Source organism: Tremella mesenterica, assembly GCF_000271645.1.
Source record: "Tremella mesenterica DSM 1558 unplaced genomic scaffold TREMEscaffold_9, whole genome shotgun sequence".
NCBI lineage: Eukaryota > Fungi > Basidiomycota > Tremellomycetes > Tremellales > Tremellaceae > Tremella > Tremella mesenterica.
Window position 1 is genome coordinate 742284 of NW_006711233.1, and position 13944 is coordinate 756227.

Sequence of the window (13944 nt, forward strand, 5' to 3'; positions counted from 1 at the left end):
ATTCACTCTGTGTCCTGAATCCTTCATGTGACTGTTCCCACTCGTACGTTTACGCGGAATTGTCCTAAGCCCTACAGTCGACCCTAATTCGGGAGGTATGTGGTAGAGGAGACGTTCTGGACAACTGCACTATCAATACGGGGTTCATTCATTTTGGACCTACAGGACCCCCTGAAACTGTCGTGTGGTCTCGGAGGAATCGGCAGTTGTCTGTTGTCTCCGGGAACGGCATAGGTCCCATCAAAACCTCATGAACCCTTTTCCCCCGCAATCCCATCTGAGACCCCTTAGTAAGAGTAAGAGTATTGGAAACAATAAGCTATCAGGAGACTTATCCTATTCTCGTCGTTTTGTTGAACTGCTCCAGACTGTCAGACTCCATTCATATCTTTATCTTTATCTAGACTTTTTGTGACCTTACACATATCCTTATCTGCACACCGTCTCTTTCCTTCCAACATATCAACAACGATCTCATTTTGAAGAAGAAAGAAAACAAGTATCAGAACAGAACTCAAATAAGTTAAGTCTAAATCAACTTTTGTCGTCGAGGTGAAACATCCCAAAGTCCAGATTATTCTGAGTTCCCTACCTCAATACCTTGGACATTCGTCACTCAGCAACCATCTATCTACAACCGTTGAGAAGACCATCCTGTCTACTACTCTACTCTACCATTTTCAACACACCCAAATAACTGGGAATTGTGGGTACCGGATATCCTACCACTTTGTTTCTTTTGGAAAAAAGATCTTTCAAAATCGACGTCGATCATTACAACATTCTTAATCATCTATTTTACTCTCACTTATATCAACATTTTAGTAATTTTTTGAAAAACGATCGAATCTTTTCTTTTTCCTCTATCCTCCATTGGCCATTGTACACTTCCCCACTTTGGGATGAATAGGTGTAAGAACAACATACACATACCGACATATACCATCGATCGAGTTTGACGTCAATAACGTACTTTATCATAAAATATACCATAACGAGACTTGAATACGATTGTTTATCCTAGAAAACATACGTTATTTCGTGAGTTCGCTCTTTGGACAAATATATAAGGTGGAGCTTGGAGCTGGGTATCGATAAAGAATAACTTCTTCCGCTACGTATTTTGTCAATTACCCTACCGCACAACTGAAGTATTATCGATCATACTATACAAATCTTACCTGTACAAGAAGTAGAAGTGTCAAGGTGAAGAATAAAGATAGAAGAACAAGAAGTATACAATAAGTAATTGAATTGGAGAAGATTGAGAGAGTCGAATAAATCAAAGTATCAAGATGTCACTCAAAGCTAGAAGACAAGTGAATTTGAGTTTGGAAGTACCTCAAGCTCAGTGAGTCTTCTTTCATCTACCTTTTATACCACTTTTATCGTCCTTTTGCTTCCATCTAGCGTCTTAGGAATGGTGTGGAGTCTCTCACCAGGTGCAGCTCCCTCTCGCCCGTCTCTCACCAAGAATGGAGATCGCTCTTGACTCTAGTCTTGAAAAGAGTGCAGTTTCCTCTGATGTCGAGACTCCTCGACTTGGACACGAATCAAAGATTACGCGGAAGGAATGGCCTGATTACTGATGACAGACCGGAGAGTGCAGATAGTATGAAAACTCCTAATCCTTTCAACCCACAATTCCACATATCCACCAATGTGAGTTTTTCTACCGGATCATTTAAATTTGGATAATGACCGAATCAGTCAAAGGAAACTCAAATGGTCATGACTCCTGATACTCCTTACATACCATTATCACCATTTGGGAAACAAAAGATACCATGGACTGAGCATCAAGAGGGTATTTTACAAGCTGTAAGTGTCCTTTTCCTCTTCCTTCTCCTTCTCCTTCTTTTGTATCTCCTCAACCATTTGTTCAAATCTACTCGTCGTATCTTCCATTTTCCTCATCTTACGAGGTCCGATCAATTCTATCCTACCTCTGCGAACCCCTTGATCTCGGATCCAAGCTTGAACAGAGGTTCGGAACGAAATACCATTCATTAACCCCTAGTACCTCCATCAAGCTACTCACGCTGGTGAATGGGCTCCAGGAGAACTACCACCTTCTCATATCTTAGATCAACTATGTAAACAAGTAGTCACTATAGAATCACTTTCTTCACCTACATGGCCCCATGACTCAAGATCAACTCGTGAACGTTTATTCAACCTGGCATTGATAGAATCAAGAAATTCTGTTGGGGGTCATAGAAAATCGGATAAAGATGCTATTGTTCCTGTTACTCTTACATCGACCGAAATGAATGTTAGAAATCAAAGACCAAGTTTGACCGTTTTGGGAATACAAGGACAAGCTAGACATCAAGATAGTATGGATTTATTACTTGGTCAAAATTCGGATGAAGAAGGTATCGTTATTGCACAAAGGTTGAGTAGTTCATTACAAGATACTACTGTTGGTAATGGTGGTGTTTTACATTCCAAAAATGGATTATCTTCTCGTAAGTCAAATACTCTCCTCCTTTCGCCTCTTCAAGATCTTTACTATCTCATCGATTGCCCGAACTGCCCCTTATCCTCTCTCATAGAAGTGAATCGATTGGGCAGGTCACTGTCGAGATGAGACGACTCTATGTCATAAACCACACATGTTGGCAAGTTTTGATGAAGTTTGGTATACCACTTCGTGTAAAGGAAGACGGATATTGAGAACTTTCGAGCTCACTTTTTAGCCCTCGCATTCACCTTCAACGTTAATCTTTCAACTCTATGTAATCGTAGACCTTCATACCCTTCTGTTCATTCACCATTACCACGTCCATCACCTCTTTCACGTGGACCATCATTCACTTCTGCCGATTTATATTCTTCTCAAGAAGATCAAGATCAAGATGATTCTTTGAATTCTATCTCTTCAATGTCTTCCATTTCTTCTATCGATGAAGAAAGCAATAACATTAATCTTTCTCAAGAGATCGAATCAGAACCGGAATTAGGTGGAGAATCAGATTCTCCAATTTCAGAAGATACACAATTTTCTACATCACCAATTTCATCTTCTATCATTTCTTTCAATTCAAACTCGAATGTTTCGAATTCAAATTCGACCAATTCGAATTCAATGCAATCAATTCAAGATCCACGTACACCTTTATCAGCTTCATTCAATTTAATGAAACTTCATTCAACAACTTCAACTCCAACGCCAACTCCAACTCCTACTTTAGGTACAATCTTAAGTCCAACAGGTGAGAATATAACTTTGACAATTACTTTACCACCATCACCACAATCGAATCCTATTCAAACTCAAACTCAAACTTCAAGATTATCACCTTCTTCACCAAGTTCAACAACAGCAACATATTCACCAACATCTACTCGATCCAATTCTGTTATTTCATCACCAAATTCTGAAAATACCATAACGGTTCAAACTCCTATTTCCGAAAATGGTCTTGAAAATCAATCCAACATACCTGGTGCTCCTATACAACCCAGAAGACCGATACCTTTGAATTTACCATTGAGACCTATACATTTAGCGAGAAGTTTGAGTGATGATGCTTCTGGAGAAAAGATGATTAAACGTCAGAGAACACCGGGTGGGTTGGCGGTAAGAGGTTTGGGAGGGGATTTGAGAAGTCCTTTTGAACATAAACCAGTTACTTTTGTTCAGAAGATGGGTCAATGAATTTGGATTTCATTTTTGTCAAAAGTCAACGAAAAAAAAAGGTTGAAATGTCGTGTGTTCAAGTAGTCGTTGGACGATGGATTGGAGAAATGGTCGTTGAGTACAGGGGTTGATTTGATAGAGTGTGAATTGGGATAAACGGAGATGTGGTTGAACGGGTACGATACCGCTGAGCGGCTCTGTCAGGCAGAAATTAAGTTTTAAGAGGGATGGTGGAGATGTGTGAAGAAGAGGAAAGAATGAAGTGTGGAATCAGGGTAGAAGAAAGTAAAGTAAAATTGTGTGCTTTGTCAAACCTCTTCTTGTCAGTTGTATCATGAGAAACTCACCAATGTTTCGTTTCTTCAAGTCGATGTTTTAGAAAGGTGTCTTTTCAAATTGTACCATGTCAATGCAGTTTACTCAGTCTTCATCTTTAATCCATGCACAATGAGCATGCTTGACTTACAATCCTGACCTGAACCCAAACAGCTAGGTGAAGCTCACACATGGAGGAACATTTCCCCTGACGAGGAAACGATTCTTGATATCAAGTCGGCGATAGGAAAATAGAGCGTTGGTTTGAAGAGAAAGCAGTACGAGATGATCAAATGCATACATACACTTCCCTTCCGCATGATAGATTCCCCTACCCCTACATATCCCTGTAACTCTTCCACCTATCTGTATTCAACACACTTTGTACAAAAGCGTGAAAAGCCGGAGCTTGTTGAGGTGTACTCATCTGATACAATGGTACAGCTGTACGTATGACTGATCTTTGTAATTCTTCTATTTTCGTCAATGATCATTCTCGACGTCAAGCGGAAACGCGTCACTCTCAACAGAAACCATACAAATTCCGAATGAAGTACTCATACAAAGACTTTACTGCTTGATATTCCGAATGAGGTACACTCTATGCGAGAGAAGAAATGATGTATGTACATGTACGGAAGAGAAAGGTAACAAGAAAATGAGAGAATGAAAAGATGGGTGGGACAATTGGTCAACGAGATGGGAGAAAGCTTTACCTTTCCGTTCCAGATCTTGCTTCACCGTATCGTCTTTCACTTCTACATCCTTCATCACTCCTTTGAGTGACTCGACCGTATCGTCCAATCTTGGCAAGATGGTCGTAGGTGCACACTCTCCTAGACGGAGGAGTAACATAAGTCCTAAAACTTTAATTTCGTTGACATCTTTCAGAGCGGCCAAGACCCTGTCGGTGAATGTGCCTAGGTCGACTTTGTAGAAGCTTGCACCGAGCTAGTTATCAGTCATACCCTTCGACTGTCTATGATATTCAATCATGCGGCAAATTCGATGAAGGATGTTTTGTCACGTTTCTTGTCACAGCCATGGGAAATGAGCCGAGAAGAGAATGGGTAGCAAGAAATTGGCCACTCACCAAAGTGTACATCGTCTCATACGCAGTCTTACGGTTCTCCAATCCGTCATCTTGGGTGACTGATCATCAGCATCCACTCAAAGCCGTTGTCAGCGTTGCACAGTCTGGATATACGAAGCTATGAAAAGGCGATTTCCCTCAAACACAGGGAGACGGTGACGGGAGTGGAACTGCCAGTCAACTTACCCTTGAAAGGTCCCATCATGATAGTTCTCTGCAACTCCGGCTTTATCTCCGTCTCTTGATACAACAACGGCTGTAACACTCCCAATTTGTCAAATATGAGATGGGGTTTATTCTGCATTGCAGCATTCAGAGAAGCGAGAGATAATCTCCTTACAACCTGACCTGTCAGCCCAACCACCGGATCCCCCAGTCATTGAGAGCCGAGAGAACAATGCATGAGTCCAGAACAGATGAATCACTCACTAAATTCTCATCATGCATGAGTGACAAAAAGTCGACAATGATCGGCGCGATAAGCTCATCATACGACGAAGAGGTGTCTGTGAACGTATATCGGACGGCGGCCGCAACAAGCGCCCTGTTTTCCGGTGAGGATCGGAGAAGCTCCTGGAATATCAGCGTGTTCACTCTTGGCTGTATCGCACCTGCGAATTATTTGCGAGACAGGTGCGGGAAGAGGGAGCCTGGTATGGAGATGTAGGACGAGTGGACCACGTCAACTCACCTGAAGTTGCGGAAGGAATCTGGCTGGTGCGGCCGTTGTGAGCTTGCCAATACAAGCAGCCTTCACATTCCTGATCCCATCGTCTCCCAACTCCTCTTTCTCACCAGCTTTTTTCGCGGACTTTGGACTCTCAAACAGTGGTCGCCATAGAGAATCAGCAATGACTTCCAGTTGTGCCGTCGGGGAGTGCAGGACGACCTCTTTGAGAGCGTGCAAGAGAAGGATCCGTACATTTTCAGTCGTCCCGCTTTCAATATGTCTCACGAGCATGGGAAGAAGGACTCTGGGAGATCCGACAGCCATGTTGCCTGAGCGTCAGCACATAGCATTGCCAAGAAATGTCATCGGGCTCACCAACCGCAAAAGCTGCCGCCGATTGAATGACCTCACTAGGGTTCTGGAACAGCGTGAGGGTCAATTCAAACAAGTCCGTGTTTGCTGATAGATCCCTAAAAATGTCAGCTGTGAAAGAAAAGGTGAAGCTAATAACTCACGTTGTCCTTCCTATCTCACCCACGCAAAGGAGGGCGAGATATACACTGGCCTCGGTAGCTTTTGCCGACTATTCGTTAGTCATCATCAGTAAATATCGCGGACCCACTTTGATCATCCTGTGAAACATGGTCACTACACCTGCAGCATTTCTCTGAGAATGCTTGACGACCATACCGATGCATTTGGCCGTGGTGAGCTGAGCGGAAGCACCACCAATCGTTCCGTTTGGGAGAGAGGCTTCAGTACCGAGGTTGTCTACCAACGCCGGCACGAGTCTTGTGGCACAGTCGACGTCGCCGTCGACGTAAGCCCCGAAGAATCGCAGAAGGGCGTCGATGAGGGCGCTGTTGATGTTTGAAGATTTTACCACTTGTAATACTGATGGGACCAATTCGACTACTGGTGGTCGACAGGCAGGTTGCTGTTCAAGGAGTGTCGCGATGACCTGTATGGAGGGAGCAGTGTCGATGGTCGACCGCAACTCGGAAACTATCTCAATGGCTTTGGCTGGAGGTAGAGTGTCGCCTAACCTCAGGAGGATGTTTTGTAAACAGATGAGCTCGGGTGCACGACTCGACGTCTTGCGAGATCGTCGAAGGGCGGATACGACATGAGGCAAGGTCTCCAAGAACCAAGAGTCAAACTCTGGTGCTTCGCATGTGGTCGAGTCGGCTATTTTGCCAATGACGACAATGGCGGCGGTGGCAGTGGCTTCACTTCCTAGGCGAGCACCGATGAGAGGCAAGCAGGTTGACACGCGAGAAGATAAAACGTCGCCTTCGTGTACTAGTAAAGTTCCGAGGGTTTCCAGAGCTTGTTCACGGACTTCACCATCAACGGTGGCATCGCCTAGCACGTCTGTAGTAGCAGCCAAGAGCTGTTCAATGGGCTGTGCAAGAGGGTTTGGCAATGGTGACGACGAGCCCCTGGGTCGCGCTGATTGCGCCAGAGCGGAGGCTGTAGCGAAAGCTTTAAAGCTTACTCGCTGGAGCTTAGATTTCATACATCGGACGATAGAAGGAACAAGAGCGGGGAGATGTTTGGCGTATACGCGAGATATTTGGTACTTGAAAAAGACGGTGAAGAAAGAGAGGGCGGCGATGGTAAGAGAAGACGATGCCCCTTCTGTGTATCGCAAGGCTTGAACCGAGGCATCGCAGATGGAATCAGAGCTCGTATCTAAATCACCCTCGAGGATTTCGGTCACAAGGCGAAGGAGATTAAAGCTCTTCTCCCTGGTCAATATCGACTTGGAGGATAGTTGTTTCAGTAGCGACTTGAGCAGGCTGGGAACGCAGGTTCGGACAGAGGTGATAATACTGCTTTATTAGCGTCTTACACCTTGCGACGCACAGAGCTCACCTATCTTCCGTCACACTGTCCTCATCCATGTCCTGACTTCTCTTTCTCTTATTCCTGCCGCCCGAGGCGACCTCAGCAGACTTGGCAATGGCAATTTGCTTGAGAAGGTTCTCAAAAGCGGACAACACTTCGAGACGGACGCTCTCTTCTCTCTCACTGAAGCGAGCAATTAGGGGTATTGCGGCGGAATTGAAGAATTCTGTCAGATATTCGTTACGTGTACCAATCAAAGCGTAAAGGATTTTAGCTGCGGCGCGTCGTAGCTTCCAAGAGTCATCTTCGTCATCAGAGTAGCTGAAATGAGCATAACCTTCCGTGTGGTGAGGATGCAACTCACGGATCTTCGTCGTATTCGTCATCCTCTTCTTGTTCGTCTTCCATATCTTCATCTTCCTCGTCATTCGTCACATAATTCTGAAGAGGTGAGCGACAAGTCATGAGCGTGAGTAAGGCCTTACGGGGTCATATTTGATCAAGTCCAAGGCTAGTTGGGTGACGGGCATGATAAAGCCCGACATTTCCGTAGGACATCGGAGTAATAGTGTTTCAAGAGTCTTGATATCAGCTCAAGATCCCTGAACCTCCTATCTGACTCACGCCAAGAGCTGCCTCGATTGTCTCCATAGAATCCACATTCGGGGCGAGCTTGGCGAAATCGATAATCGCCCGAATGACAGCCGAATCGCTTTCCTGCACGAACACCCCGATCTTGCTCGACAATGAAGTCTTCGCTAAAACGTTGATGATGAATACCGATGTCCTCGGTCCATCATTGTCACCTTGTAAGCCTTGCAGGATGATGCCTTTGAGATGGTCATCGAATAGATTTGGAATGATGGAGACAAGGACGGCAAAAGTGGAAATGACACGTTTGCGAATGGCAGGAGTGGTGGAGTAGAACAAGGGTATCAGTGATTTCTGTGCAGATGATTGTATCTTGTCTGAGATGACAATAAAGTCGGCTGTCCGGGTGTATAGATCTGAAAGAATTTGACAAAGCTGAGCAGCAGTCTGGGTTTCGACCTCTGGCTAGATTGTCAACCATGTCTGGAATTGATGTATGACAAGACAGGCTTGCCGTATTGAGACCCGCTAAACATTTCTCATTGATCAATTCCACCTCAATTATCTGTTTCTGATCTGTTATGGTGATTTCTGACACCACGGCTTTCAATGCTATACGTGTGAGCGACACTTTCTACCTTCTTGAGGTGTACTTACCCAGACACGCTATCTCTCTCTCTTCTTCCGACTTGCTATTTATACCATCTGTGAGAGATTGTATGATAGGATGAAGTAAAGCTCTCCGACATCGTTTGCTCAATACGGCGATACTTCTCATCAGCCTCTTCTACCAACTCAGAACTTGTTCTCTATCAAATTGGACTCACACCGACACGGCCATATTCTTCACTTCCGAGTTTGGATCTGTCTGCAAGATCTCGGTGACCTTGTTGACCAAACGGGACTCGGAAGATTGGTCTGCCAGAAAATGATCTCTCGACGATAAGGTCTTCGAGGTGCCAGGTACATTTCTGAGCTGCTTGCCAATGTCGCTCAAAGCCATGAGACTTTAGATATCAGGACACCATATATAGATACAGTGAGGTGGGGATGAGCTCACCGGAGGTCAGAATCTGTCGAATTGAGCTGTCGTGTGAGCATGTGATGGGGAGGAGAAGGGAAGCACTGACCTTTGTTAGCTCTGCGGCGAGAGCGTTAGACTCCATGATGAGAAAGCGGTTGGGATTCAAAGTCGTGTCAGCGAGACGCTCCAATTCACGCTCTTTGAGCAGGATATAGTGAGAAAGGCGGTGAGGGGAGGGGAGAAGAAATATATGGGTGGAATGCGTGTGTGGTTTAGGGAGGAGAGAGGTTCATGCAGCATGCAGCATGGTTGAGGAATTTGATTCCGCTTCTACTGGAACTCTCTTCGTCTAAACTATCAAAGTAACCTTGCAATACTACTACTAGTACTACTTAGTATCACCACCGCAAAGCCCCTCATCATCTCAACAGTCGTTCACACGGTACCTCATAACCACGGTATCGTCATCCAAACTGCTCTTTCTTTTGACCCTTCGTGACTCGCCAAAAGAATTCCCCCTACCTTCCCCTTTTCACATCAACTCACCCTCCTTCGGACCCGACATGATCCGCCTACGTCTCGCCCGTCACGGCAAACGAAACACCCCATTCTACCACATCGTAGCTATACAAAACCACAAACCTCGTAACGCCCTTCCTATAGAGACTCTGGGTATATACGACCCTATCCCTCGGATCTTATCACCTGAATCTATCACACCCGCCGCGAGAGTGTTCGGAAGGGAAAAAGGGGAGCAGAAGAAGGAGAAAAGGGTGGAATGGAGTGTGGATAGGATACGGTATTGGTTAAGTGTAGGTGCTCAACCTACCAAGACGGTTATCAAGTTGTTAGAGAGGGTGAGTGAAGTTCAATCTTATCATTTCCTCAGATTCCCCCTTTACGGAAAAAGGTGATGTCAAGGAGGTGACTGATGGTCACAGGGAGGAGTATTGACTACACCACATAAATGGCAACACGCTTGGAGTCCTCCTCCACCTACGATCACAGAATCTGCTACCACTTCCCCTATAATACCGTCATGACTTTCTCTCAGTGGCTAGCAGATCCCCATTGCTCAATTTCACTCTGACTCTCGCTCTCACTCGGTCTTCCCCCCCTATATCCCATTCATATACAAGACGCATCATTTGATCTCAAGGGACTTCTTTATGTAGTGCTCCCGTCCTTGTCCGGCACTTCTGATGTATGCATGAACCTTCCAAATGCCCACGTAAAATCTAGATGCTAGATGGTATGAGTTAGGTAAAATGAGACCCAAACGTGCCTGAAATTTTCCAACTTCAACTTTTTTTTCGGTTCAAACGTCATCTTTTTCAGTCCATCCTTGATATAACAATACATCTCCTCCCGGCGTCCCTGCACTGCTATCGCTCCACCACCCACCCCGCTCTGAGGGTCATCTTCACGAGGTGTTTCCATCAGAACCACCTATACCACCATGTCCTTAGAGCAAATAACAGCCTCCACCTCCAAACGCAAACAACCCCCTTCAAACTCTCCATCCAAGAAACATAAATCCTCTCATCATAAGAAACATCAACGACACCTTGACACTCCCTTACCCCTACATAACACCAATACATCTCATCAAGATGGACAGCCAAGAGATAGAGAGAAGTCTAAGAAAAATAGTCCATTCCAACTTGATCGCACAAGTATGAGACTGAGCGTGGCTCCAAAATTTGCAGGGGATTATATGGCTGGAGTGAAAGAAAAGTTGGATGGGATGATCATGAGGTGAGTCAATGTTTTCTCAACTTTCCTTCCCACTTACACCATCTCCGACTCGGGCTTGCTTCGACCTCCTCGTAGCTTGATTCAAACGTATCCTTGTGGTGACAACAAAACCGATATCATCCTCCATGAAGAGATTGTCATTCCGCTAGAAAAGGAACAAGTCAACAATTATATAGATCAGACATAGAGTTTTATGCAAGGTGAAAGCTGATTCAACAGATACGTACCTCAACTCAGAGGGGTCTTATTGGCTCATCAACAACATGAAATGATGGATGATACTGTGAAAATCATCAACGAATGTCCTTTTGGTGTTTGCGAGGTAGAGTTTGAAGCCTTAGTCTGGGCACCGAAACTTGGACAAAGGTTGTGTGAGTGAAACGATTCTATCCTCTTTCTCAGATTATCATTGGACGCAATTATTACACATTCTGAACTACTCAATCATACACCTTAAATATATGCATTGTAGAGACGCTGACCGAATTTTTTTAGATGGTACACATTCCCTTTCTTCCCCATCTCACATATCTTTATTATTCGGTAAAACATTCAACGTCTCCATTCCACTCCAACATATACCTTTGGATAGAATTTACTTTGAACATACCGATCCTCTCGATGAACCGTCAGATTCTGACTCGGAGGCAGAATCAGAGACACAGATCGTCGCTGGAGAAGTCGAGGTGGGACGGTGGAAGGAAAGAGGAACTGGGAAGTTGGTGGGTGAAGGAGGTAAAGGTATCAAGTTTACTGTTATTGGGTAAGTATTGATATTTCTCTTCGACCAGTTCTTTCCTCTCCAGGGCGGTCATCTCACTTGGTGGTATTCCTTGTCATGCTTGGAGAAATGACTCGGTGCTCGAGTACGGACGAAATTGTGTTGTGCCATGGTTAACCTTGCGAGGCCTGTGATAAGGGAAGCATAGGAAGGAGCTAATATCAGATTACAAGTCACGAATCATATGTTATCACTCACTGGCTCCCTTCTTTCGGATCCTTCCAACCCTCCAGCACCTCCCTCTCCCATTCTCATCCCTCGTCCACCTTCTCCGACAGATGAAGACCTCCCTTCACATCAAAATGACGATATCATAATGACCTCACCAACGAAAGAACAAATTCACAGACTTCCTACGGCGAGAGAAGAAAGACAGAAGGTTGTCCTGCCAGCATACGACTCTTCTCTCCAGCCTCTCCCGGCTAATGCGAAGGATCTTGAGGTGATAGATGAGAGATTTCTGAATGAGAGGGAGAAGAAGAGAAGACGGAAAGAGGCTGAGAAGGCAAAGCAGGCGAAGAGGAAGGGGAAGAAAGAGGCGAAGGATATTGTTGAGGTGCAAGAGGTGGGAGCGGGGAGAATGGTAGATCTAACAGGCGTAGGCGTGGAGGGAGGGAAGGTGGAGAAGAAAAGGAAAAGAAAAGGGGAGGGTCAATGAGGGGATGCTTGTAGAGTAAATACAACCTTGTGCAAGCTGGGACTACTTAACATATGTACATGCTCAGTCACCACTGTGCGAACTCTGGCCAGAGAAATGATGACCACCGTACATCTGAGAAACGTAGTACCATCTCTTCGATGTAGTCGAACAAGACATCCACCTACGGGCGGACGTTGTGAAAATATCATCCTTGGGACCCCATTCCCATCTCCGTCGTTTCAGCAGGTGTGAGATGTTGCCTCGGACAAATTGGATGAGATTAACACATGCCGGATTCCTGATGTTTTCGCATTATGAGAGCATTAGAACGAGATATAAGTGCGCTCCACTGAGACTAAGTTTCTTGTCCTCCAATGATGCATAATCATTCTTCCATCTACCTGTGGCTATAACTTAGAGTGAGGACTGAGAAGGTTGACATTTGATTCGAAGACAATATAGATGACTTTATGGGTAAAGTATTGTATGCGAGACCCGGATGGCTTGGAAAGATCTGTTTTCGAAATGGGCTGGGGAGGGGAAGTAAGGGTATTTAGTTAAGGAAGAGTAGGTGTACAAATTGAAGTGATTAAAGGTTTCGTAGTCCGATTGTACCGACTCTGTTCACTGATATCCTGGAAGAAAGCGATGTTACGGATTGAACGAGCTTGAAACCTCCTTCCAGGTGCGTAATTCAGGACTGTTATAGCCGTACCGACACTGATATCTAAGACGCATGATTTCGATAAGATATCGACTTGCCAAACCGTCTGATTTCCCTCGCATACCAAGTACAGGTGAAAAAGGAACCTTTGGATCTTCGGGAAAAAGAGCGATAGCAGCTTTAGCTAATTCGACATGACGATATTCCGCTGCGAAGATGAAAGATTCCACAGGATCGTAATCGACAAACCGGACCAGATCACCTAAGACTCTTTGGATGAGTTGAGAACATTGTAATTTTTCACAAATGACGATAATTTGACTGACTTTCGTTTCTTTCAATTCCATATGAAATGGACCGGTGGTATAACATAACGCGATGAAATGTCTGACAATATGAGCAGGAGCTTCTAAGTCGATATGAGCGTCGGAAATGTTGCCTTTGCCTGGGAAATCGAGCATGTCCTTGATGAATTGACTGAATATTAGTTAAGCTTCAATAAAAGATGAGATGAGATATCGTTATTCATAAATACCTGTTCCGATGGTCAGAGAAGTAAAAAGGTGAAAGTGAATGGAATTTTAATGTGAGTGAAAGAGGTTGGGATGGAGGAGGAGGAGGAACAAAGAAAAGAAAAAAAAGATGTCTTAAGCTTACCTATGTCGTTTCATTAGCCAAGACGAAGCTCTGAAATGAATTTTGTCATTAGAGACAAAAACGATATCATCTTTGGGATCATTATAAAAGGCGTCCCATTGGACTTTGGAATCTTCGGACATGTCGAGATAAGGGTCTTATAGAGGAGATAGTAGTAGTATAGTAGTAGGTAGTTATGGTTGTAAGCTTTAGATAGATTGGAATGTTGATCGAGATTGATGGCTGTTGCTAGTGCTTTCACATTCCATACATAC

The 13944-nt window shown here is 44.6% G+C and overlaps 5 protein-coding genes across 5 annotated transcripts; 3 read left to right on the forward strand and 2 right to left on the reverse strand.

The window, feature by feature from the left end:
* Positions 1–1295: 1295 nt before the first annotated feature.
* On the forward strand, positions 1296–3664 carry TREMEDRAFT_63914 (uncharacterized protein; the record flags this gene model as incomplete). Its single annotated transcript, XM_007006139.1, has 5 exons — positions 1296–1351; positions 1596–1662; positions 1711–1821; positions 2021–2471; positions 2703–3664. The coding sequence occupies 5 exons, from the start codon at positions 1296–1298 to the stop codon at positions 3662–3664; spliced, it is 1647 nt and encodes a 548-aa protein (XP_007006201.1).
* Positions 3665–4298: 634 nt separating this feature from the next.
* On the reverse strand, positions 4299–9454 carry TREMEDRAFT_44997 (uncharacterized protein; the record flags this gene model as incomplete). The annotated part of the gene is made up of 18 exons (XM_007006027.1): positions 9297–9454; positions 9227–9252; positions 8994–9173; positions 8824–8936; positions 8681–8778; positions 8200–8631; positions 8061–8156; positions 7940–8016; positions 7603–7896; positions 6347–7559; positions 6240–6307; positions 6100–6194; positions 5746–6053; positions 5484–5627; positions 5241–5397; positions 5055–5113; positions 4678–4912; positions 4299–4435 (listed from the first exon to the last, which is right to left on the reverse strand). The coding sequence occupies exons 1-18, from the start codon at positions 9330–9332 to the stop codon at positions 4299–4301; spliced, it is 3768 nt and encodes a 1255-aa protein (XP_007006089.1). The 5' UTR covers positions 9333–9454.
* Positions 9455–9753: 299 nt separating this feature from the next.
* On the forward strand, positions 9754–10233 carry TREMEDRAFT_63916 (uncharacterized protein; the record flags this gene model as incomplete). The annotated part of the gene is made up of 2 exons (XM_007006140.1): positions 9754–10047; positions 10132–10233. 2 exons carry the CDS (start codon positions 9754–9756, stop codon positions 10231–10233), a joined length of 396 nt encoding a protein of 131 aa, XP_007006202.1.
* Positions 10234–10868: 635 nt separating this feature from the next.
* On the forward strand, positions 10869–12387 carry TREMEDRAFT_63917 (uncharacterized protein; the record flags this gene model as incomplete). The annotated part of the gene is made up of 4 exons (XM_007006141.1): positions 10869–10948; positions 11168–11319; positions 11444–11711; positions 11895–12387. The coding sequence occupies 4 exons, from the start codon at positions 10869–10871 to the stop codon at positions 12385–12387; spliced, it is 993 nt and encodes a 330-aa protein (XP_007006203.1).
* Positions 12388–12933: 546 nt separating this feature from the next.
* On the reverse strand, positions 12934–13891 carry TREMEDRAFT_74387 (uncharacterized protein). Its single transcript, XM_007006226.1, has 2 exons — positions 13691–13891; positions 12934–13510 (listed from the first exon to the last, which is right to left on the reverse strand). The coding sequence occupies exons 1-2, from the start codon at positions 13810–13812 to the stop codon at positions 13021–13023; spliced, it is 612 nt and encodes a 203-aa protein (XP_007006288.1). The 5' UTR covers positions 13813–13891; the 3' UTR covers positions 12934–13020.
* Positions 13892–13944: the final 53 nt, after the last annotated feature.